This window comes from Erithacus rubecula, assembly GCF_903797595.1.
Source record: "Erithacus rubecula genome assembly, chromosome: 4".
NCBI lineage: Eukaryota > Metazoa > Chordata > Aves > Passeriformes > Muscicapidae > Erithacus > Erithacus rubecula.
In genome coordinates, this window is record NC_136686.1 from 6,811,505 (window position 1) to 6,836,255 (window position 24,751).

The window sequence follows — 24,751 nt, forward strand, 5'->3', positions numbered from 1 at the left end:
TTTTGCAGCTTGCACATAAAGTTGCTGAACTTCAGTCAAGTGACCCTGACTTGAGGAAAGACTAGGAATGACTCATTTTAAATGGGCACCTCACTGCTAAATACCTCTTTCTTAGGCCCTAGACTTTGAAGTCAAAAGACTATTTGGGCTTTTAGCAGTTTCCAGAATTCCTTTAATTCCTTTAAGCTTCTGCATTCCTGTGCTGCTCCAGGCATTGCCTCCTGCTCACTTCCTCAAAAATCTGATTTAAGGGATAGGCTAAGGATGACAAAGTCAGCAGTACAAGGTTCCTAAATGCTGTGGGGTTTCTTTCTCTTTTTAAATAAGAAAAATAGGAAGATCCATAGAGTCTTTAAGTCGAATTAACCCCTTAGTTCATTGCACTGAAATACCCTGTTATTATTATAATATTATTTCCCACACACCAGAACATTTTAGATCTTTGTATAGGAGAGGTAGATAAGAAAGGGACATACAAACCCCAACATGATTCAGTAAATTATAGTTTTAATGTTGACACAAGGAACTTGTGCAATGTTTCCCAGCAAGCAAGCAATCAGGCTACTTGAAAAACAAGTCCTACTCTGAAGTCTCCAATACTCAATAAACAAGACACTTTGTCAACACAAAGCAATGATTTACAGAAAGAACAAAGCAAGACAAGGACAATGCAGACAAAGGAATTATCCATATAGTATATAGTATATGCATATTCTTCTGATACAATTTTTTCCCCTGGTGATCAATCTAGGAAAACAGTTGCATCAGCAGCTCATAGAACTGAAATATAAATCTTGCTGTTAAGCATATCTGAGAATGAAATTGATGTCTCCTGTTGTTAGACAATGCGTGTCACATGGCAGTTGTCTGTTTCATCCAGAAATAGGGTGCTGAAGACATCATTAAAAAAGGTAGGGTGGTATTGGCAGGCCCTGTCACAGTCAGGATTAAAGTTCACCTCCAAGATCTGAGGCTGCATAATTCTTTTCCCTGTCAAGGCAAGCACAAACATTGCTGCTTAATACAAGCTCTACAGAGATCCCAAATCACTACTTGTCTTTAATCCAGAAACCATGGAAAATTATTGGGAAAAGCATCTTTTGTGACCCAAGCCAGTAGGGTGTTTTTGTTTCAGTGGGTTGGTTTTCACTGGAGGGACAGGAGTATGTTCTACCAGCATTATCCAGAGGACAATTATCCAACAGATTCAGCAACTACCGTGCTATTCAGTACCTCCTCTGGAATGAGAATTTGTGGCCATTCAATATGATCTCCCTGAATCAGCTGTTCTGCTTGTCAGTATCAAACATCTTCAAGAAAACTCTACTTCTCCTTTCACATTTCAGTACAAACCTGCTTTCTTAAACCTCCCAGGTATTTAGCAGTCCTCTTCCTTTAACTGCAGCCACCCCCATCTGCCACTTCACCCTACTCCTAAAGCAAGTCAGGAAATTTAATTTTCTCTTAAAACTTCATCAGTTCTGGATCAAATGCATTCTGTGCAGAGAAAACCAAGAGATTTTATTTCACCTCTGGTGTTGAGATTGTTAAGTGAGGGAACAACCTGATGGATAAGTAAATCCTACTCTGCTTTGCACAGGAGCAATGAATCTCTTTGCCCACAGTTTTTACAGCATTGACACTGGCACCACCCCTCATCTTCAAAAGGTCAGGGACCTGTGCAGCTCATGTTCAGCCAGGCATGTAATGTGAGGTTGATTCTTTTACTACAGTAGTTTTCCTCAAGCTAGTAAAGTTTGTGAGCTGCTTTGCTTCTCCCATTCAGGACACCTCTGGGACAGGTGAAAGAGTGGATCCACCAGTATGCATGTAGCAAACTACATTCAACCCCTTGCTCCACCTCATCTAAGCAGCAAAGGCTCCATTTTATACCTCCTGATTTCCAGTAATTTCCCTCCATGAAAGAGACTCCCTCTTCACAGAATCAGTCCTTGCAGCAGTGGCCATGGGGCACTCACCCAACACACAACATCTAATTGCTCTGCAGGCAAACCTGGGCACAGGCAATCAACTCCTGTGTCCCTGAGAACCCAGTAGCACAAGAAGAAATTATGCTCAGCTCTGTTCAGTACTCCCTTGCAGTTCTCTTTGTGTTGGTGCCTCTGCTACTTTTTTAACTCTACAAGAAACACGTGTCTGTGTCAGACACATTTAAAGTACATTTCTGAGCCTTCCAGTGAGATAATAAATTATTCAGTCTGTCTGGCAGATTTTGCTACAGTCCTCCACAGCTGCCTGAAAGAAAGGCTTCAGGTAGTCAGTCATCCTGTGGCATGAAGCACTCACTCACATGTTCTTGAAGAGACTTGGTAACAGCTGAATGTCAGCCCTGAAGACATCAACAGCACTGCAATGCTGAATGTAGTTCCTTCCCTGCCCTAATAAGGCACTGTGTAATAATAATAATAATACCATCAAACCTGGAAGCCACAGAAAATCAGATGTCTCCAAGGTTTTCATAATTTGGTATTTCAGGCATTTGTTTGGGGTTTTTGTGTGTGTGGTGGTTTGATTGCATTCTTTTGGTTCCCCCACCCCCTCTGTTGTTCTGCTCTGTTTTTCTCCAAACAGAGAACACCAGCAGCAGGGAAGCAAGGATGCAGCCCAGCAGCTGGCAGCTGCCCCATCACTCCTGCTAAGCAGCATGGCAGATACCACCCCACAGATTTGCAACTTCAGGTGTCAGTGGGAGGCAGAGAGCACACAGTTCACACTGCATGAGAAACAGTACAAGTTAAGAGAATAGACTTCTGAAAAGGTCCAGAAACAAACAATTCAACATTCAAATAAAGGAGCTTCTCACCATCTCTGCTGGTGTCCCACTTAAGCATCAAGTCAATGGCATATATTGCTCTTGATGATGGATAATCACAGATGCCAAGAGGGGCAGGTTTAGATGAAGCAACTTGGAACAATTCAGCAAATGCCTTAAAAATACTTGCCTAGTAACAGAAAAAAGTCTCTGAATGAGGAGTGAGGTTCCATAAAAGCAACACGTTTCCAATCACTTCATTCATGCAGTTTTTTTAAAGGGTTTGTATCAAATGCACTAGAGAAAATCTGCACAGTATTGGCTTCCAAATGTGCATTTAGACCTAATGCCTGCCAAATACACCTGGCAATATCCATGGATTTTTCTGGGGAGCCAATGAATACTATGGAAATCCTGAAAGAAGTGCATGTAACATTAGAAATAACCCCCTTCTCAGGCATTATGCCAAGTATTGCACTTATATGTAGAGGAGCTGAAAAAGAAAACCTAGGAGAGTTCTGTGAAGACCAGCAGTACAAGTGAAGTTTTGGTTTTTTCCCTGCCTATTCAGTTGCATTCTAGTTTTATTTTGTTCTGTTCTGAAATGAAAAATTTTCAACCCATTTATACCCCTAAGAAGGGCGGGGGGTACATGGAGATTTTAAGAATGTACTACATAGGTATTTTGAAAAACAGAAAAATATCCAATCTGAAAGTGAAATAAACCAGGAAGAACATACAGATGTGAGTTTTAACATTGAATTTATGCTACAGTGAACCATTCCCTCTATTTTTTGTATACTGTACTACTTTGGGTAACCTATAGGATGTATTTTGACTTCTCTCTTTTCCCCCCTTGTAGTCTCTTCCAGACTATTTAAAACCCTGTCATATTCCAAGTACCATTAATTGAATACAAGGGTCTAGTTAAAACAAATGTGAATTAATTTATGGAAATCAAGTCACAGTTGGATAATTTATGCACATTTGAATAAATATGCACATATAAAGGCTCAGCTATCATTCACTCCGTGTCTTCCAGCTTCTAATAAATATGGAAGAATGAAGGAATTCAGTTTTGTACATGTTTCTGAAACAGCTCTTCACATTAAGCTTTTTCTTTCAAGCCTGAATCACAGGAAAAATTAAAATCAATGGAAGGCCCTCATCTGCCTTCCTGTATGTTTTATGGAGCTGTAGTATTTGGAGCTTACTTTTTACAGTCAAAAAATGCCCTGGAATCAGAGAACCATTCTTGTGGAAAGTCATGTGTGCAAGGTGCAGGGACAGGGCTCTGGCAAGGCTGCTAACACAGAGAAGCTGGGGCAGCAGCAGGAAACTGCATTTGAGAGTAGTCAGGACTGGCTGTATTGCTTAGTCCAACATAAAGAATTACCATAATGTGATCATGAAATAAAATTCTGAAATTATAAAATACAATTCTCTAAGAAGCAAGTATTTGAGGGCAAATTACACAAAGTTCTGAAGTAAAGGTTAACATAGGATCTCCTTTGTGAAACTGATATACATGAAATATGTCTTCTAAGAAAAAAAATCCTAACAACCTGACACTTTTGGAAAAGCTGGTTTGCTGAGTTAAAAAACTTCAGATAATGAACATTTACATGAGAAAGATGAATTGCTGACTTACTTGTACTGTTGTCCAAGGATACTCAGGATATTGTTTTTCAAACAGAGGAATAAAGTCTTCACAGTGCACCTAGAAGAGTTTAGTAATATCAAAGGCTGTCTTGGTCAGGAATGACAAGAGAATGGAACATCAAATATATTTGCCATTCATACAAATGCAAGTAGAGAACCAGAGAATTAAGACAGCTCCTGAATACCTTCCCACTCTAAGGCTTTGAAAATGGCAAGCTGTCATTTTTTATAATTCTTTTGTTGCCTCTATCAAAGTGAGGTCTATTCAGAATGCAGGTTTATATTACCTTAGATAAACACCAGTGATTGGGAGAAAGAGTCTAGAAAAGTATTTGCTTAGGACTTCAGGTACTTTGAACACCCTGCTGAAGTGGATGTGAAATAGACTATGTGCCAACAGCCACAGAGCAGGCACCAGAAGATTTTCTACCAACAGAAAGGCGAGGGAGTGTTTTGGGCTGTTTGCTTACCTGTTTCAGTGTGACACCAGGAGCGTAATTCATGACGGTGAAATGCTTCTCGTAGTCATCCAAGTCATCAAGCGAAAACGCCCTAAGGAACAGAAGGGCAGCTGAGTGTCAGGTGCCCAGCTCCAGCAGGCGCAGCGTGCGAGGGGAGGCGAGCACCTGTTGGAGAAGCGCAGCCAGAACACGTCGTAGCTGTAGAGCTGCAGGGGCCGGGCGCAGCGCAGCAGCACCACGTAGCGCACGTCGAACTTCACCAGCCCCACGTCCTCGCGCTCGAACAGCACCGGCTCCTCGATGTACTTGCACACTACCTGCAGCACAGCTGGGGGTTAGGGGCTCCACATCTTAGGGGCTAGCTGCTTTTTTCTTCTGCCTTCGCTCAGAGTCAGGATTGAAGCATGAGAGATGGATTTTTGTGTTGGGACTCCACTGTTTATTAATTCTTATCTATAGTACAGAGTTCTGCAGCATTTCTAGCTAACAAGCTAAAAGTGAGAAAAATGTTGGTTGATCTAGCTAGTTATAAGGTCTTTTAAAGGCCAACTATCCAATTAAAAGCTAACATCTATATTATTTATACTTTTGACCCAATAACCAAACACCTGTGACCTGAACTGTGGGATTTTCTAGCCAACCAAAAAATTCTACCTAAAATCAAGAAGGAACAAGAAAGAAGAAATAATGCCTAAGAACCTCCTATTACTATATTCCAAAACCCCAAATTCCAAACCCTTCACCATGTGATATTACACACTTCTATTCCAACTACAAACCCGTGATTCCAACTCCATCACTCAAACTTGGAAGCCCTCTCCAAGACCTCAGGCCAAAAGCAGTGCTCTTTTGAGGGTCAGTGTTAGAAAGCACAGAAAGTTCAAAACTCCCAGTCTTCAGGCTTTCAACACATGTGCAATACAGCTCAGGTGAAATGCAAGTGTCATTTGCACCTTGGTGACTTAGGGTACTCCTGCCTGCTTTTCAGCTCTTCCTCAGAAAGTTGCACAAATAGACAATGCTCCTTTTTGTCACACTCTGACTACCAGGTGTAGAAACTAGGATGCCAGCATGTTCTCATTTTGACAAATCACACATTTCTAACTCTGGTGACCCTGTTGTTTTGCAAAAATTGTGAAGCAAAATGTGTGCATTTCTGTACCCCAGAAAACACATGCAGTCCACATGTCACCAACACATGGTGCTGAGCCAGCTCCAGTGCTCACAGACTGTGAGGTACAGGTGGATATTGCAGACTCCCTGTAAAAAGCTCTGTGGTTCATCTCTTGCTGGCAAAGGTGGTCCTTTGTGCCACTGAACAGAGCAATAACAATCAACCAGGGGACAGAAGCAATAATGTTCCCAAACTGATGACCAATGTTAACCATAGCCAATGTGTTTGTCTGCCAGCCTGAGGATTGGCTTTACAGCAGCACCACACTGAAGTAGCCCTTATTGTCAGGGCAATTTTTATTTTTTTAACTAAGACAACATCAGGCTGTGAGTTCATCATTGCAACAACTGGAGTTGATCAATTTGCAGCTGAATCTATTCTGAACAGTAAGCTTATGGCCAGCACATGAATTTTGAAGAAAATAAACTTCCTTCGTATTTTCAGACCTTCTTCTATGAAGCAATTCTTTCACCTCTGCCTTTTAAATCCTATTCAAAGCCACGCTCTCTCACCTTTGGGCTGCTTTCCCTGTGCCTGATGATACTGTTCAGGTTGTTGGTGATGTGGGTATCCAGGCTTCTGGCCAGGTTCCATGGTTTGCATATCCAGTGATTGTCTTCTCCTCTAGGAGAGAGAGAGCAACCCCTGTAAGTATCCATCTCATTCATCTGGCTGAACATCCACTTGGCTTGATCATCTTCTTCTAAAAAAATACTTTATAAAGCTGTGGGCTACAGCACAAGAATTAAGACTTGCTGACAGCTGGGAGGAGTAGATCTTAGAAATAAGGGAGAAAAGGCAATAGCACCTTTCACAATTTTTTTTTTCAGTTAGAGCCTAACACAATCTCTCTGTTTATCTCCGTCTACTGCATCTGATTCCATCGAAAGGGGAAAACAAGCCATCAACAGGACAGCATCACCATGAAGATGCACAGGTCTTGGTGGGGAATCATTCTGCCAGAAGCCTGAGAACCTCCTGGAGGGGTATTGTGCAATTTTCCACGTTGCTTCCCTACTGACACCTCCAAATCATTCATATTAAATGACACCAGAACTCTCTTTGGGAAGAAACCACACAGTGCCTGTAGTGTGAACTGTTGTTCACAATACAGGAAACTAAAAACACACCACCATCTTCTTGCTTTCTGAAACCCAGACACCTCCGGGGGCAAAATTCTTTGAGGTATCCTTGAGAAAGTCCAGCAAAATGCTGGTCTTTCCATCTGTCTTTCCAAGTCAGGATAAGGTGATGCTTGATGTCCCTTCCTCAACCTATTAAAGCATCACGAAGTGGGCTGAAGGTACCATTACCTTCTATTTACTTTGTTTGAAAATTCCTACCACCTCCTTCCCATTCCCTACATACACACTGCATTCAGTCCTTGATGTTGAGAAGAAATTAAACCACCACACACTAGGGACACGTGGCAGGTGTGCTCTCTCCTGGTCCATGCCAGTCCATACTAGACTAGGCATAGCAAATAATGGCTAAATGAAACACCTGACAGGTGTCATCATAATAAGCAAGAGTCACCAAAGCAGCAACCTTTTAACCAGAATACTCCATGCCAGATAGAAAAGGTTATACAGCAGTAGCTAATGTTCTCTTTCTCTCTTACAAGAAGAAAAATCATAGTTTCCACCCATTTCAAGGCAGCTGCAGCAGCAGAAATACGGATTTAAAACCCTAAAGCTCCACAACTGTTTCAGTCTAACAATGAAACTGGATTTTACTTTCATAACCTTACAGAACCCAAGAACAACTTCTACTGTCTCCTGGAGAAAAATCCCACACTTGTTGCAAACGTATTTTGAGGCTTTGTGTATATGTTAAACAAAGAGACAAGATCCTGACTAGGCAAAGTGCAATGGACTTCAACTCTGCATTTAAATGACAGCAAAGTTTCTGGGTTTCAAACTGCATTGCTTAACTACTTTTACCTAAAATTAAAACCTAAAAAGCCCCCACCTTCAAGGTAAAAAAATTCACTTGAACATAAATGCAGCAAGAGCTAACTCATGGTGATGCAACAGCTGCCAAGACCAAAATGTGGGCTCCTGGTCTTTGAGGAAAGTGGGATCAAGACAGGACAAAACCTAAGGAAGAGGAAACACAAATCACCTTCTCTCACGCTGCTGGAAGTAGCTGATGAACTGAGGCAATTCTGTCTGGAGGTTGAAAGTGCGAGGCAACCACCTGGGCCCATCAGGTCCTCCAGCTCGTCTAGCAATGGATGCCAGGCAGTCTTTGACAGTCAGGAGGTTCTCACATGGGAACTGATTCACCATTACCTCAGGTCTCTCCTCACTTAGCTTCCTACAAAGCAAACAAGTGCTTGGTGAAGGGGGGAAGGTTGGGGAGGTCTTTGGAAACACAGTTTTTACAGCAAAGAATTTAATAAAAAGTATTATCGGTATTTAATTAAAAGTATTTAATTAATTAACCTATAATCTTTGAAATGTGAGAAGTTGTAGAGGATGTCTGCTTCTCCCTCGTTGTCTGTGAATACAAAACGAGGATGTGTCAGGTTGTTGAGGACTTGCTGAATGTCTGTGAAAACCCTAGAAGAAAGAAGCACATGAAGAAAAATGTCAGTTTAGTTTCTAACACTGATCAACTCATGGTTGAATAGAAAAAAAACTTTAAAGTTTGACTTTCTACAAGAATTATGTTTTTCCTGTATACATTCTCTGTGACAATCTCTTCTTGATATACAGAAATAAACTGAGGTGGGACATATTAAAAAATGGTGTGAGATGACTTAAAAATTATCTATTTTGAGATAGAAATCTCAAAGGTAGTCTAGCTCTGACAGCTTCATAAAAATAACAGTTCAGAAGATGATGACTAAACCCCTGACAGAGAAGCAGTAACATGAATTCACTGTTCTACATGAAAAGTCCTGAAGTGAGAGTGGCCTTGTGAATACCTTCACCCCTGAAAGCTCTAAAAATCAACCTGCTGTCACCCACATGAAAGGAAGTCATAGGAAATCTTGTCAGCTTAGTTCTGTAGCTTCAGAAGATTATTTTTGTTTGTTCAGAACTTTAAATAACCCAAACATATGAAAGTAGGTACATACTGGGAATATGCACAGCTTTGAGGTTTGATACAAATTCCCTCTCAACCCCACTGAAAATCATACAAAACCCCAACCCAAACCTGACAGACATTTCAGAATCTAACCAAGAACGAGAAGTTGTTGCATATCTTATGAAATCTTTCTCTCAAATAAAACCAGTGACTTGGATGCTAAAATAAGCAGATAGAAATAATGGTTATTTGATGACTTTACAGCTTAAAGTGAGGCCACTTAATTCAGAATTCAGCATGTTGACTCAAAAAGCAAGACTTTTTTTACATCATTCTCCTGGTAAGGGAACATTTAACAGAATAAAAAACCACTCATGTTTCCATGAGAAACTACTGTATTCTTCCTCCTCTCCAGATCTATTCTTATCAGTTGTGGAACTTTCCTCTCCTCCTCCACTACTAACCAACTGAAAAATGTATTCCCCTGAGAGACACTTCTCTAAAAAGATGAACTGCAAAAACAACCCAGTCACATGGGGAAATAAATTTTTTAAAAAGCAAGGCATGTAAGATGCTTTGCATGTGTGAGATATTACAACAGTTACACTATTTATGCTGAAGCCTTTAACTGAGAGAGATGACTTCACTATGGATAAAGGCAATCAGCCTGTCAAAAAAAGCCACCAGTCTTTCCTCACTTTTGCAACAGAACAAAATTTGTATTTTCACACAGTCTCATGAGCATTTCTTCCTGCAATTTGTGGCTTCTGCTTGAAAGTCTGCACAGTAGGGGCAAGTGCAATAACAAATCTGATGTACTAAACCCACTACAAGTTCTGCCAAACCACAAGCTCCCCTAATATCCACTGGTTTGGAGCAACTGTTAGTCCTTGTCAGAACAAAAGGAAATCAAAGTAGTGACCTGAAGATAAAAGGCTAATTACCTAATGCTGTAACAAAGTCCTGAAGCATCCAAAATCTCCACACAAATAGAGAGAAATAACACATGCAGCACAAAAACTACTAAAATCAATTTTTGTTTAGAAAAATCTCGAATTTGTTCCATACAAACACACCCTACAAGTCACTATCCTGCAAAGACCCAGTGCCAGAGCACTCAGGATTAAGCATTTCAAGACTTGTTTAAAATGCAGCACAAAAGAAATAGGAGAGCTCTAATATAGCTTTATTAAGTGCAGGAACATCACTGTAATAAGATGAGGGAGGTTAAGATTAGAAAGTAAATAAGGCCATTTCATTTGTTCTAAGGCAATAATACTTTAATAACACACTGAAAATTCCACAAAAAGATACAGAAGGTAAGAAATGCACCCAGGCCCATTCAGGCTTTGTCACAAAATCAAAACTGCAATCCTCTATTATCAGCCAAGCTATTTTGGACCTTTCAGTTCAGTATCAGTGACACACTGAACTAATGAAGCCAGCTAACAATACTTCCCAAATGATGGTTTTTTTCCCTTGTTTCACTGAAGTCCTGGGAGAGATGCTATGAAGTCTGGGATTAAAGATGACATTCAGTGAAATTATGCAAGTAGGATAAATATGTTTAGATGTTAGTTAATTTACTCAAAATATTTAAAGCTAAGAAGCAGTTATGAAAATCAACTCCCACAGCACAGAGCTGACATGACCAACCAAAACAAAGAGTTTTGCTCTTTGGACATTTTAAAACAGTAACTGATGAAGTGGAAGGGAAACATGAAAGAGAAGATGAAAACAGACATGATCAAGCCCAACACAAACTAGAAAGATTTTCCCTAACAAATCCATCTTTGAAGCATTTAGTTCTTTTGATTCTTTTTTTCCACTCAGCAATTAGCACAGCTGGATAGAACAATCTCCCCAGGGCATCAGTTACTATGCTACAATACCTAATTAAACCTATAATTTTGCTGTATCAAACTACCTGTACTCACTCCCCTGCTTTTCAGGATACAGGTTATAAATTTACTTTATCTTCCATTGTCTTAGCTCTGCTTGGATACAAGATGACAAAGAATTTGTTCCAGGTTCTCAACTTTGCTACCTAGTGCCTTGAATTTCTTCTGAATCCCCTAAGACAGCAGCAATCCACAAAGCAGAGCACAAATATTATTAACAGGCTACACCCATCTACCCAGCTGCACATGTTCTCTGTCTCCCCACAGTGACAGCCCTAAAATATTTGAAGGAAGCCAAGAGCATTGGAAGGCTGCAGCTTCCACTCAGTTGTCTGGAGTCAGATGCTGCTCTACTTGTGAAGGAACTTCAGTAGACCAAAAAATTCAGAGCACAAGAAGGATCTTACAGCCTTCTGTGCAGATATGAATAGGATAAAGGAAAAGAGAGGGAAACCCTCAGGAGCACATTGATTTGGTATGGATTAAATTCCTTAGAAGAAGGGCAGAGAGATTTTGATGTGTGCCCCTCTCCTTCCTTGCTAATGCAAATGCCATTCATTTGAAATGTAATATACAAACTAAAGAGGTAAGCATTAAAAAATATATCAGTGTTTCCCAACACCCTCAATATTGCTTTCTGCCTCTATTAAAATGCATCTGCCTTTGACTCCTGTATCTGAGTACATCAGATGAAAATTACCAGCTTTTGCTTCTCTTCACAGTCATGTAACCAGAGATTCCAACTACAAATGGAATCTTGACTATCACTGGGCAAGTCAACAAACATCTCCTCACAAGCAGTGACTTTGATTTCCAGTAGTTCTCAAGTAAAGTTGATCTAGGGACTAACAAATCAACACAAGAAGCTGGTGTGTGAGTGCACCTACCAAATACATTTTAGTGCAACTTCACCATTTAAACAAAATGTTTCAAGCAAGATCTGTGATCCCAGACTACAAACACCCTGGAGTGCACCTCAGAGCACAGGCTAACAATGGTTTGTTTTTCTGTACCAGTAACAAAGCAACCTGGCCATGCAGCATCACTGTTTTTGCTCAAAAAAATCCCTTATCTTTGTAATGTTTTCCCAGCTTCCTTCTGAAATGGTTTCACAGCCTATAGTCCATTTTTGTAGCAAACACATGTCCAATTTAAAACATCCCAGGTTTTATAGGATTCCCTGTTTGGTAATGCCATCTGAACAAGTGGAATAGTCTGCTATATTCACACAGCACAGAGCAGCACAGGTACTCCCCATGGAGATAAGTGCTACAATGCAATAGCTAAGTCTTTGGTCTTTCTTATACACCTTAGTCATACTTAGTGAAAACAACACTGTAACTTACTGTTAAAACATGATGCAACTTTTCTTCCACCCAGAAGGTGGCACTTACTTAAAACAAAACAAAACAAAGCATTGTATTTATGCTTTAGAAATTATGTGACAATTCATTCAGTCTGAACAATACATCCAACAGGAGCAACTAGTAAGTCACAATCTTAGGCACATGGCTCCATATAAACCCACCTCTAACTTGCCTCTGTTGTTCAAAGATGGAAAAGGCTGATCAGCCTGAACAAACTGCACATAATTCTGGTAAGGAAACATTTTGTTTGTGGATACGTACTTGAAAACTTTGTCTTTGGCATAAACTGGTGGCTTTATTGCTACAGGAAGTTTCTCCTTGTTTTCTGCTAAAATTGCCTAGAAAACAGAAAGCCACAAAAAGTTAATTCTAGGCAGAATGGAAGAGTCCATTGCATGTCTTACTCCATACCCTTTGGTGCAAATGAGTTTCAACAAGTTACATTTCTGTTACATTTTGACAGTTCTGTTACATTGCGTAATATGCTGTTCAGTAAAAAAAAAGATCAGTACAAGAGCAGAGGCAGAAGGAAATCCTATCAGTAAAAAGGAACAAGAAATAAGGCTTTGAGACCAGGGCACATCAACAATGTTGAAGGACCCTGAGAAACTCTTGCCTCCTCAACATCTCAAATCACAGCCAAACACATATGACAGAAGACAAAGTTGCTGTATTTCCAACAAAATGGAGGACTGATCATTTAGTTGTGATGCTTTGTTACAGATGACTAAAAAATTATAGGAGGTTGGAAGCCAGTTCTGCTCCTGTGAAAACGAGCAAAACATTTTTTGCAGCTGTCAGCAGTAACCGTGCCTGCAAAGTCTCTCTCCAGCCTGTACAGCCCCCCTCTGACTGATAAAGGGAATACACTCTTGGATCATTGCTGATGGCCTGCCAAAGGAAGCAGCTCTCAGAAACTCTAGGATAGAAGAAGTGTTGATGCAAAGTAAACCTCTTCCAAAAATGCAAAATTCCAACCAATCTGCTGTAGGTTACAAGACAGCCTAGCTATTATAACAGTACAACTTTATTTAGCAGAAGCAGATTAACTTTATTTCTGGCTAGATCTTGTTAATAACAAGATGAATAGGCCTCTCAGCCACCCTAAAGAAACAGATAGTTGAGGTATAGATTCATCTTTAGAAGCTGTACTTTGAATGCCTTTAATAGTCAGTACAGCATCCTCATAGGTATCAGTTTCCTCATTTTTCTACTAAGTGAATCTTGTGCAGACATAATTCATGAAAAGGGGATTTCAAACATTAATTTCACATCCTTGAAATATCCCAACCTTTATTAGAAAGAAAACAAACTGAATGAGTATTTTATAAGGGTGCCATCAAATTAAAAATGTCCCTGCTCCAATATTTAATGGTTCTAAACCACAACACAATCCAGTATCTAGTCTGAAAAATGTAACCTTTCCTAAAATAGTAAAGCAAATATTTCTGTAATTCAAGACTGAATAGCAATGTTACAATAACAAATCACATCAATAAGCCTATTAGACAATGCATCAAATATCTAACTGGAAAGATGGATGCCTCAATATGACGTACCTTGTAGTATGCTTATGAGAAAAGCTATGCAATGCAGCAATAAAATATTAGAACTCATTTATGTTGTTCCTGTATTTAAACACTTAGATATTATATATAAGTGTAAGACATTTCTTGTCTTACTGTGCTTTGAATTTAATTTTAATGTGCTTTTAGTTTAATTGCTGTCCTCTGAATCAGTCTTTAAGCTGAAAAAGCAGCAAAATCAGCATTCTTGCAATGCTTTTTTAGACACTGCCTCTTCTTAACAGAGATAAGATATGGAATTAACTTGTTGAAATCATACCTGGTAATGCTCATCTGGTGGCTCTGGAGTAAAACAGTTGACATCCAACACTTCAGTAGGCACCCAAGGTAACAAAACACACTTCCTGATCAGGCGATCCGTCTCCCCGTAAGCGTAATCACGAGTGACTTCATCTGCAGCAAAACCAGGAGAACCTTTAGGAACTGCCTTTCATTTCCCAAATCTTCAAATGACAGCTGTACAGCCAATAGCAGCACTAATGTTGGTACTTAAATGAAAAACTAGAGACAATTAAATAAACATGATAAAAAGGGTATTATTTAGGATGCTTATCTTCTCCAAAGGATGGAGGCATAGGGTGGCCCCTCATTAAGATTTCAGGAATAAATCATTAGTGTTTCCCAACTTTCAGAGCCTGACTTTCTGACTCGAAGCTACAAACACAGACTTTAAAGAATTTTTAAACCGCCAGATGACTGAATTTGCAGTTTCACTAAGGCAGTGATGCAAGATTTAAATTCTCTGTCAACAAAACAATAGCAACATTTTTGGACTGGTAAAAGGTCTCTATACTGAAATACAGAAATACCAGATAGAGAGAACTTTTATATTTGACAGTGTTACGAGAATGCAGCCGTTTGTTCTACTGTGAAATTATTAATTGTAAGCATTAAAGAAAATGCCAGCCCCTCAGGCACACACTTACCCCCAGTTTCAAGGTCTCTCAAAGGCCAGAGAACTGTGTAAGCAATCTGCTGAGGTATATAAAAGAGAGGTGCTGCTGCAAAACTCGGCTGGTCTGAATGCTGAATGCGTGATCCAAATTCATCCATGATGTACCAGACAGGAACCTTCTCCTCTGCAGTCTGCATGAATAAACAGAGGGAGACATCTCACACACATGGACTGCAGGAAAAGCTCTGTGAGACAGAGGCACTGGCAGCATCTCTACACTGCTTCTCAGATTCCTGCTTTAGCCTCCTCTTTCTTGTGCTTCTGCTATTGCCTACCAGGGCTGCTTTCCCTGAACCAAAGCAGCCACTTGAAAGAGCTAAATCAGCAGAAGGCTGCTTGGTAGGATAAGCTTTCCTTCAGTTTCTCTCAGAATCAATTAACTAAGAAGTGTTAGAAGTTTTAGAGTGAAGGAGAGCAAAACTGCTGCCTGCAACAGGTGGCTACCAGTGTTCAGGCCGCATCATCAAAGTGCTGCTTCCTGCAATACTTGCCATGAAAAAATCCTGAATGAAAGAATAAAGCAGTGCTTGGTAGCACTACTGTGGTCTTTTTAGAGGCAGGAATAGAGTAGAGACTGACTTAAGATATTAAAGCAGCCCAATCCCAGAAAAGGGAACTGAAGACAAGTTAAATTGCAGGTTGAATTAACTGTCTTTTCAAGTGGTAACACAGATAATTCCATTTGACTCACAAGCTATTCGTGATGAATTGAGAAACAGAGATAGGACAGAAAGAGATACTGCTCAGATTTCCTTTTCATGTAAGGAAAAAGTCACAATGAATCCCCTTCTCAGGGATTTTTCACACCTGATTCTATTGTGAGTTAAATCTGATCTTAACTGATAAAGATGACCAGTCCAGAGAACAATCTCAGGACCCTGAGCTAATAGGGATCATGTTCTCCCTAATCATAGTTAGCCCTGCCCATTCTGTATAGGGCTGAGGCCAAAGAATTCACTTTTCTCCCCTTTAATTCAAAAGACTCAAAGACACCTTGGAGCTCCACTGCAAACCCTAGGTTTTCACCTGCACCCTGTGGGTTGCATTCCCTCAAAAAGGGCATGTGTGCACTTGAAGTTGTTTGAAGGTTCAAGACAAATCTGGGTGACCCACGCACCCTAAAAGTTGCATTTACTCTCCTTCCAAACAGATTCATGTAGAGCCTTACCCCTTGAGAGAGCTGGTAGGTCTGGTTGTATTTCCACATCTCCTGCAGCACCTGCTCGATGCTGCCCTCATCTGGGACCTCTCCGTGGAAGTGGATGCCCATGAGGTTGGCCATCCTGTGCAGCAGGCCGGGCACACGGCGCAGCTGCTGCCGGGCGTGCTCAGCGCGGTAAGTCCAGGCGTGGTCCACGAGGAACACACTGCGGGAGAGTTTGGGTGGGGTTACAGTTACAGCCCGGGCTTCTCACACACACAAACATACACACACACACACAGAGAGAGGCACATGCTGGCAGTAACAGCTGCGTTTCCCTGGAGATAGCGTGACAGCTAATCTGCTCTTAGTCACAAAGTCACTCCCAGAGCACACACTGTGGCATTGCAGGGCAGGAGCAACTTCCCAGCAGTAATTTATGGTCTGGTTTTGCTCCAGAAAGCTTATGGTGCATTAGTGAGCATTTCCATGAAAATGAGGAGCAAACAAAGAACGGGCTGTGGGTTTGTGAGCTTATTCCCTTTAAAAGCCAAGAACACAAATGCCTTCCCTTTTAATCACTATTAACTCTGCTGCATCAACTTGATATTCTTGCCTGAAGCAGGAAAACAATACACTACTTGAAAAATTACTTGAGGACCTTGTTAGCCATGAGGTCTGTGACACCTACTGTCATCTGCAAAGCCAGGTGAAGTCTGATCATCAGAAGCCTGTATATGCTATTAAAAGAAAATGAGCAATAAGTTTTGATTGTTTCTGTATGGTTTGGGGTTTTTTTCTTTGGGTGGGGATGGGGAGCGTCACCAAGTTAGTTTTAGGAAAAAATGCATTGTTTAAAAAACTACAATCTAACCGAAAACAAAACCTTACATAGCTGGCACAACTTCTCTTGACAAGTTTAAACCTTGTTTAAGCTGCATGACTTTTAGGAAAAAAAACAGTTTTTCAAACAGAAAAGTTCCATATTTTGGTTTTATCATTTGACTGAACCAATACAGAGAAAAATCTGAATTCTACTTGCTAGCAAAATCCCCAAACCACACAGAAAACCCTCCACAACACCCATATTTCAGAAAGCTGAAAACATGTCAGCAGTCATACAGCACAAGTATGGCTGAACAATTTTTATATCCCAGACTCCACACGCATGAAACCTCACTTAATTTTAAAATTAAATGCTAAGGTCAAGCTCTTTGAAAATGTTAGCAAACAGGTGTGTTGGTGTTCTGTTCCCATATTCACATACCTGAAAGCTGCAATGAAGCCCAAGATTATCACAGGAGCTGATTTTGAACTTGATAATTTAAGTGCATTCTCAGATTAGGAAAGGTAATAACTTAGGTTAAGGCAGTGATTTAAAGGCACATACTTATGATTCTTTGTTGGTTTTCCTCATCAAGTCTAATTTAAATTTTTGATTTTGCATGTTTACTTAACATCTAAAAAATACAAAAGGTCTCACAGAAGTTTTATAAAACTGAGCAGAACTGCATTTAGGACTCCAGCAGAGATTACTTCATCTCACTATTTTTTTATTAATGTATGATGAACACCCTGTTCTATGTCTGAAGCCAGTAAGAACAAAAAATGCAGTACTATAATATAAAGTTGTTTCTTACACAACTTTATTCTAGTTTTATTGATCCTCCTAGCCTTATATTCATGGCAGATAAGCTGATTTGTAAGCAAGAGAACAGTAATTTGATACATTCAATTCTACATGCATAGACATGACCACACTTTTAAATTTATACTTTAGCCAACTGAAAGAAATGTAATAGCTCACTGAATACTACCTGAGTACCTTCTTGGCATGCGATTTGTGGAGATCACAAATATTTCTTTAGTGTTTTTTTTTTCTACAGGCACACAGTATTGCAGATACAAAGTTTTGCTTAATTTCTGCAGAAATAATTTCAAGTGTGCCTTTTCCCTATTCTCTCCCTGAGTTTACTAAAACCAATTGCTAAGTACCTTTCTGCATGATTTAGAAAGGAACCACATTAAGATATCTACACTTCCAGACAGAGCTAGAAAATAACTCTAGTTAGTTTAGAGTTGGAAAAGAAGATTTCTGAATAGAATCAAACAAATCTCAAAGCAAACTGTCACTATCATTAGAGGGTTTCACACTACTCAAAGACTGAATGCTATTTTCAAAATCACAATTCACCTATCAGGATTGGAGGCTTGAAGTCCATTCTCATTTGTTACGATAACTTTGAAACAAGGTCCATTTCCAGGATTTGGTTTCTTTTTAAGTTGTTCTTCCATTTCTTCATCAACTTCTTCCTCCTCATCCACCTCTTCTACTTGCATTATTCCAAAGTAGTCACCAGCATCAAATACCTGAGATGGAAAGTACACAAAATATCATGCAACTGGATAAGACAGTACCCTGATATGAACACATTTCTTCCCTGTAATTTGATAAAAATTGGCATTTTTAACTTAAGAGATGAATGAACAACAGTATTTATTTTTTCACATTTTAACAGAGGTGTTTGTTTGGGAAGTTTCTCTAGTTAATATTGGTAGGAAGCTTTGTTGGTTTCTTTGGCACCAGCAGGTCCACTAATGATTGCCTACCAGTTTAATGCCTCATTAAGAATTTTAGAGGCTGCAAATAGGATACCTTTGCTCAACCTTTGCTAAAATCAGTAATTTAAGATCTGCAAAACCAAGTGTTACCCAGGCTCCACAACCATACTAAGGTACATTAAGGTGTCTGAAGAAAAAGAGCTTTTCCCAATTGAGTTCTGAACCAGTTAAGAAATCTCAGCCTGTTTCCCTCTCTCTTCCTTCCCTATAAAAGAAACTAGCAGTGCTTGCTCACCTCCAGGTAAATTGGGAGATTCTTTATAGTGCTATACATAAAGTTAAGTTTTATGCACTTTTCTCTACTAAGGAGCTGAAAGGGGTTTGTTTACATTCTTGCCTACTTTGGATGCAACAACTTCATCTAGAACATTTAGAAATGAGGGCAGTCACCACACAAGACTCCCTTGCCAAACAGTGGGCTTGCATATCTGGCAGAACCAAGACCTTGCTGACAACTTTCATCATTTCAAAATGAACATATGCTTTTACAAAGACAAAAATAGGCAAAGTCTCAAAAGACTGTTGAATTTTTTCACAGAGAATTATTTTGCTCACTCACACATTAACTAATAAACCAGGCATATCCTCTGTCTCAATCTAATATTACTAAAAAGTAGTAAGGAGGGAGAAAGGTCTAAAGTGTGTGCTCTGGAATTACTGGTTGAACACTCCAAAACTGCAATGGTTCAACACACAGCCTGCAATGCCACATAATTAAAATCATTACTTCTATGTATTGACAACTTCTTGGCTGCAAAATGCCAGTGGCAGCAATAAGCTTTCATTTGTTCAGGTGAGCATTTCCATAGGACAATTATTTTTGCTAAGCCTCAACAGGAGGGTGAGGAAATCAACTCCACATTTGTGAAGAAAGGCCACCTAGAAAAAGCAGACAGCTGCTCAAAGAGGAAGTCAGCACAGGAACAACAGCTATTTCTCATATTAAGCCACAGTTTATAGAGCAGATCCAAGTGGAGAAGTATCTGAAATTCCCTTCTGAGGAACAGGGTATGATGATATCTTCTTCTGGGATGGTGGAAGGCCTTAAAAGATCATCTTGGTTCCAACTCTGCTGCCATGGGCAGGGATGCCCTCCAGATGCTAACAATAGCTAGCAGCTATTAGCTGTTATTGGCTGTTATTAGCTAATAGCTTCTTAGCACACAGCTTCTTAGCTAAACGCTAAGGAGATGCCAACAGTATATTGGCTAATACAAACTTAAGCATTTTTATAGGGTAAAGAAAATTACTTTGCAAACAAGAGATTAAAAACACACCTATTTAAAAAAAATAAAAATCAGAAACTTCCTTCTTTCACCTCAGCAGATATCAAAATAGCAGCTCCAATTTATTTCTAGTTTTCCAGTTGCTAGAAGAGGATAACATTACTCAGTAGTAAGCAGTATCATAACCTCTTGCTGTTCTAATTGTAGCCTCCAATGCTTTTTTACGTCTATGCACAGTTTGAAAATCTGTAGTCATTGAAATTCATGTACCTGCAGGCAGGTCCCAGCAAAAGGAAGAGCCCTTTCCTGTGCTCACAATTAATTTTTGTCAGGTTGGCTCCCAGCTGGGTGAGCTCCCTGGTCTGGCTCAGGGCACAAATGCTAATCCCAGCCCATGGCAGCCAGCAAATGCAGCGTGCCAGGAAACACTTTCCACTCTTCCTGAAGTGACACTTCAGCACTCCTGCTGCTGGATCAAGGGCCATCCTCTACAACCTCATTAGGACAGACAAGTGACTGGGAGTCATTAGAAAATGAAAAGTGCGAGTGTGACTCAGGGGAGCCACTTGACATGTGCTGCAGTGTGGCACTGTGTGTGTTTTCCACACTTAGCTTTGTCTTAAGGAGTTTGTGAGAGAGGGATAGGAGGCGAGCCAGGGGCTGACTCAGATTCAGCCTTTGCTCACAATATGCTCCACCCGTTAACCAAACACCCACAATGACTATCAAGTTCTTCCACAACACTAAGGGGAAGCTGCTGGGTTTATGTTTTATTTTCTTTTAAATTTAATATCATGTCAAGACTTTGAAAAAAGAAGGGATTCCAAATGTCCTAAGCCAAAGTTTTGTTCTCGCCCTCTGACAAATAATCAGATGCATGAGGCTGTAGCAGTAGCATTTAGCAAAAATATCTCCACTTTTAATTCCTTTACAGAATTATGCATAATGAAAAATTTCTCCTTGAGAATTTTTAACCTTGTAAAAGTGTGTGTTGTAAAAATGTGTATTCTTCGCCCAAACTTCTTGCAGCTGCTGCTGCAAGGCCACCTTATCCACGGCTTTTTGTGAGGGTTTTGTTGTTACTTAAACTCATAATTGATAATACAAGCAGTTCAGCAGTTCACTGATGGGTTTGGCAGAAGCACCACATTGTCAGTGTGGATACACAGATAGTTTTGTGTCTCCTCTCTTTCCCCCTCCCTCCCTTTGAGCCAGGCTGTCACACTGAACCTATTAACACAGCAGCTCCATTAAGGGAATCTTAAGTAAGCTTCTTAAGCAAAAACCAGCTGGATAAGATCACACCACCAATCTGAAAAGTAATCTCTGGCTTGAGGCAGAACAGGGAGAGCTCACATTAAGTATTCCATTAGAGCAACCAATAACCTCTAGACAGCAAAAGGGTACCAACACATTCCAGTGGCACAACTGCTCACAAGCAAGACAAGTTTAGGCAAAATCCCTCCCTCTTCATGCTCAGGTGCAGCTCCAACTTAACCAACCCGAGCAAACCAGAGAACTTGACACCAAAGCAGGCACACGTCATGGCAATTACCACACAGGCATCTCCAGTAAATTCTTTTAAGGTACACTGCAAACTGCTCTGAAGACCACAGGTAACCTCTGAGGAACAAGCTGCCCTCCACTGCTCTGGAAAATAAAGTCTAGGAGTACTGTCATGCTTCATTCCTTCCAGCAGTTAGTTAGAAGCCTCCATTTCTAACTGGGATGAAACTCTAAGCAGTCTTTTGCCAGCAATGTCTCAGGGCTACAAGAGCCTTCCTGCAATACAGAGAAGACTGCAAAATAACTTAGTGTATAGCTGAAATAGAAAAAAAAAAAAGAGTAAAATTAGATGCAGGCACTATATTTTCAAGGCTTATAAACGTACTATACACAGTTTACCCAACAGCATAAGAAACAACCACTATATCAGAAATAAAATTTTAGCACATAAAGTGAATATTACACATGCATTTAATTTTTCAAGTTTCTGACAGAAACACACACACACAAAAAAATCCTCCTAACGTACACTGAATAATAAATGCAAACAGAATAAATAAAGGCATGTTTACCAATCTAGCAGCCATACCATGTTTTGAATGAGCAATCCAATTACATAATGCTCTCAGAAGGAAACGTGCTACAGCAGATCCCAAGGTAAATAAAAAAAAAAACAACAAAACCCAAACCCTTCACTTCTCACAGGCTTTGGTGTACACAGTGGAGGGAGGGTGTTGAAACACATGTGAGAGTGCTGGAAAGCAGCTGCTTGGGCTGGGTTCTAGAGGTATTGATGCAAGAGATATTTTTATGTGTACTATGGATGGAAACTTTTCAAGTTCTATGTTAGAAAGTTTTAATCTTTGCAGCAGGTTAGGACAAATGAAAAAATCCTCCCATTTTACACATGTAGCAAGGAAACTCATCCTATGCTCTATGCTACACTGGATTTTTGCTCCCTGAATTACAGTTTATTACCTAAATTCCCAAAACCATTTCACTCCTTCCCCTCACCTCTTTTTCTTTCTTTACTGCTGCTCCTCCAGCAATTCTGCATGGTCCAGTTCTAACTAAGGTCTTGCAGCTCTGCCTCTACCTCCTCAAGAGGTTATCCCAGTCCACAGCACTCCTCACAGTAACTTTACTTGGACATCCCAATCTTCTCAACATCCTTTTGACTTTCTTCTGGACAAAGACCAGAAGCTGCAGCAGTAGAGCCAAGAACCCTCAGCAGCTTTATCTTCCAAAGCTCACTGAAATAATTAAGTCTCTTTTTCCACACACACTGGGACATTTAGTACAGAAGAGCCTGCTCAGCCACCACAGCAAGCAAAATGAAGCAGGAGGAGCAGCCTGCTGCCTTAGGGCACGTGCTTTCTTCCTCCTGCCTGTCTTCACTCCAGCACCACGGGGTCTCTTCTCACTCTGTCGTCTTCACCTTCCCAATGTTACACCCTCCCAGCAAAGCTGGTAACAAGCAAGGATTTCAGCCACAGGTCACAAATCATAAGCCTGCATTAAGTCACAGCACAGATTCAGTTTGCTACCTCCAGCTTCATACTGGCACTGGAAACACAATAGTTCTCAACTTTGGGGTTCCTTGGAAGCTTTACACTGCCTTCTGTTCCATCCTCTTCCAGGACATCCCTCCTCATGCCCTCCTACCTAAGCAGATATTCCTGCTCCAAGTCCTTTGCATGAATACTTAACTGAGAGGGGTTTAATTCCACAAGGAGTTTGTGACTGGGCATATGCTTGAGATAATGTAGATTTATCTTCTCTGTAATAAACATGTATTTCTGTTACTAACATTACCACACAACAGACTGAAAGCAGCAGGAACATATTCAGACCCTTCCTGACTATAAACACTCATATCATGACTTGCAATGCTTTTCTCCTGTCCCTATTTTGAAGCTGAGACAGGAAAAAGAAGCACTCAGGTAATTATAAACTATTTTACCTGTACATGGGTGTTAAACAGAAGTTCCCTCACATTCCCTACCATCCTATACCTGTTCAAACTTCTCACTTGTTTCTTCACTGCTTATCATGCCTTTCAGCAAACCACCAGTAGCTGCCCTCTCCCCTTATCAGACTTCTTTCCCCAGGACTAGCAGTTCACCTTATTAATATTTTCTTCTCCAGGCTGACTCCTCCAGACTCCCTCAAGCACTCCCGACTCTCCAGACAAATGGTTTCAGGCTGTGTCTCTTTCCTGCCTCAGCTCCTTGTTCCTTTACTCCCACAAATCAGAGACAGTTTTCCTCATCACTGGGCTGCAGATGTGCAAATTGAAATAAAATTTCTAAATACAACCACTGTCTTTACAATCTGTTTAAAATCACTCCTTTTCTTGACTTTGTTTTTCTTCCCTTTCTCATCGCAAAGCTCCAGGAAGCAAGCAGATGATTGCTACAAAGGTAAAAAGGGATACTCCACCCTGGAGCTTCACCCGTGAAAAACTGCCCAAGCCAGGGAACTCACGCACACATGCGATGAGCTGAGCTCTGCACAGTTACAAACGGCTGAGGGAAGGGCAGATCTGTGTGGAAGTGAACTGGAAAAAAAAATTAAAAATCAGGCAAAAGCCAATCCAAACCATAATGGATTAAGATATGACAACATTCTGAATCTAACATTACTACCGTTGCTGTTTTCCTTAATTCTAGTTAGCATAAAAAGCTGAAGGCTTGAGGATACTGTCCTGCATTTGGCTGGGACAGAGTTAATTTTTTCTTAGTAGTTGCTACAGTGCTATGGTTTTTTTAAGACTCATCACCTCTCTCCAATACCGTAACTCTAGTTACCAGAATTTCCAAACGCTTCCAAACTTCACGCGGACAAAAAGAGGAAAGCAGATATGCCCAACACACCTGACGTCTTTTACAGGTAACAAAACCCGCACCGTGCCTTTCCCACTGTCCCCTGCTTAGCAACACCGGGACTCCTCTTCACCCAAAGCTGGAGAGGCTGTCCTCAGCACGGCTCTCCACGGCCATGTCCCACGGCCTCCGCTCTCCCCCGGCTCGGGGCTGCCCCTCAGCGCCGCTCACCCCTCGGAGCTGCCCCTCAGCTCCGCTCTCCCGTGCGGAGCCGCCCCCGGCGCCGCTCACCCACCTCCCCGCGCAGTTTGCGGCTCAGGCTCTCCCAGTATTGCGTGGGGACCCGCGATGCGCTGAGCGCGGCCCCATGCAGGGCCACGAAGGCCGCCAGAGCCTCCTCGCCGTCTCCCGCCATGGCCGGGCCGGAACGCGCCGGGCGGGGCCGAGGGCGGGCGGGGAGGCGGGAGCGGCGCTCGGGGCGTTCCCGGAGCCGGCGGGGGCTCGGCCCTGGAGCGG

At 41.0% G+C, this 24,751-nt stretch overlaps 1 protein-coding gene across 2 annotated transcripts; it reads right to left on the bottom strand.

Moving 5' to 3' along the window:
* Positions 1–486: 486 nt before the first annotated feature.
* Positions 487–24,751, bottom strand: TTLL12 (tubulin tyrosine ligase like 12). Of its 2 annotated transcripts, none has more exons than XM_079303785.1 (14): positions 24,531–24,751; positions 18,251–18,426; positions 16,084–16,282; positions 14,887–15,046; positions 14,220–14,353; positions 12,636–12,712; positions 8,518–8,634; positions 8,195–8,389; positions 6,583–6,694; positions 5,062–5,213; positions 4,906–4,987; positions 4,425–4,493; positions 2,825–2,963; positions 487–990 (listed from the first exon to the last, which is right to left on the bottom strand). In XM_079303785.1, the coding sequence occupies exons 1-14, from the start codon at positions 24,648–24,650 to the stop codon at positions 839–841; spliced, it is 1,884 nt and encodes a 627-aa protein (XP_079159911.1). In that variant the 5' UTR covers positions 24,651–24,751; the 3' UTR covers positions 487–838. The 2 variants fall into 2 exon arrangements, with proteins under 2 accessions (XP_079159911.1, XP_079159912.1); XM_079303786.1 differs by lacking the exon at positions 24,531–24,751 and adding an exon at positions 22,556–22,977.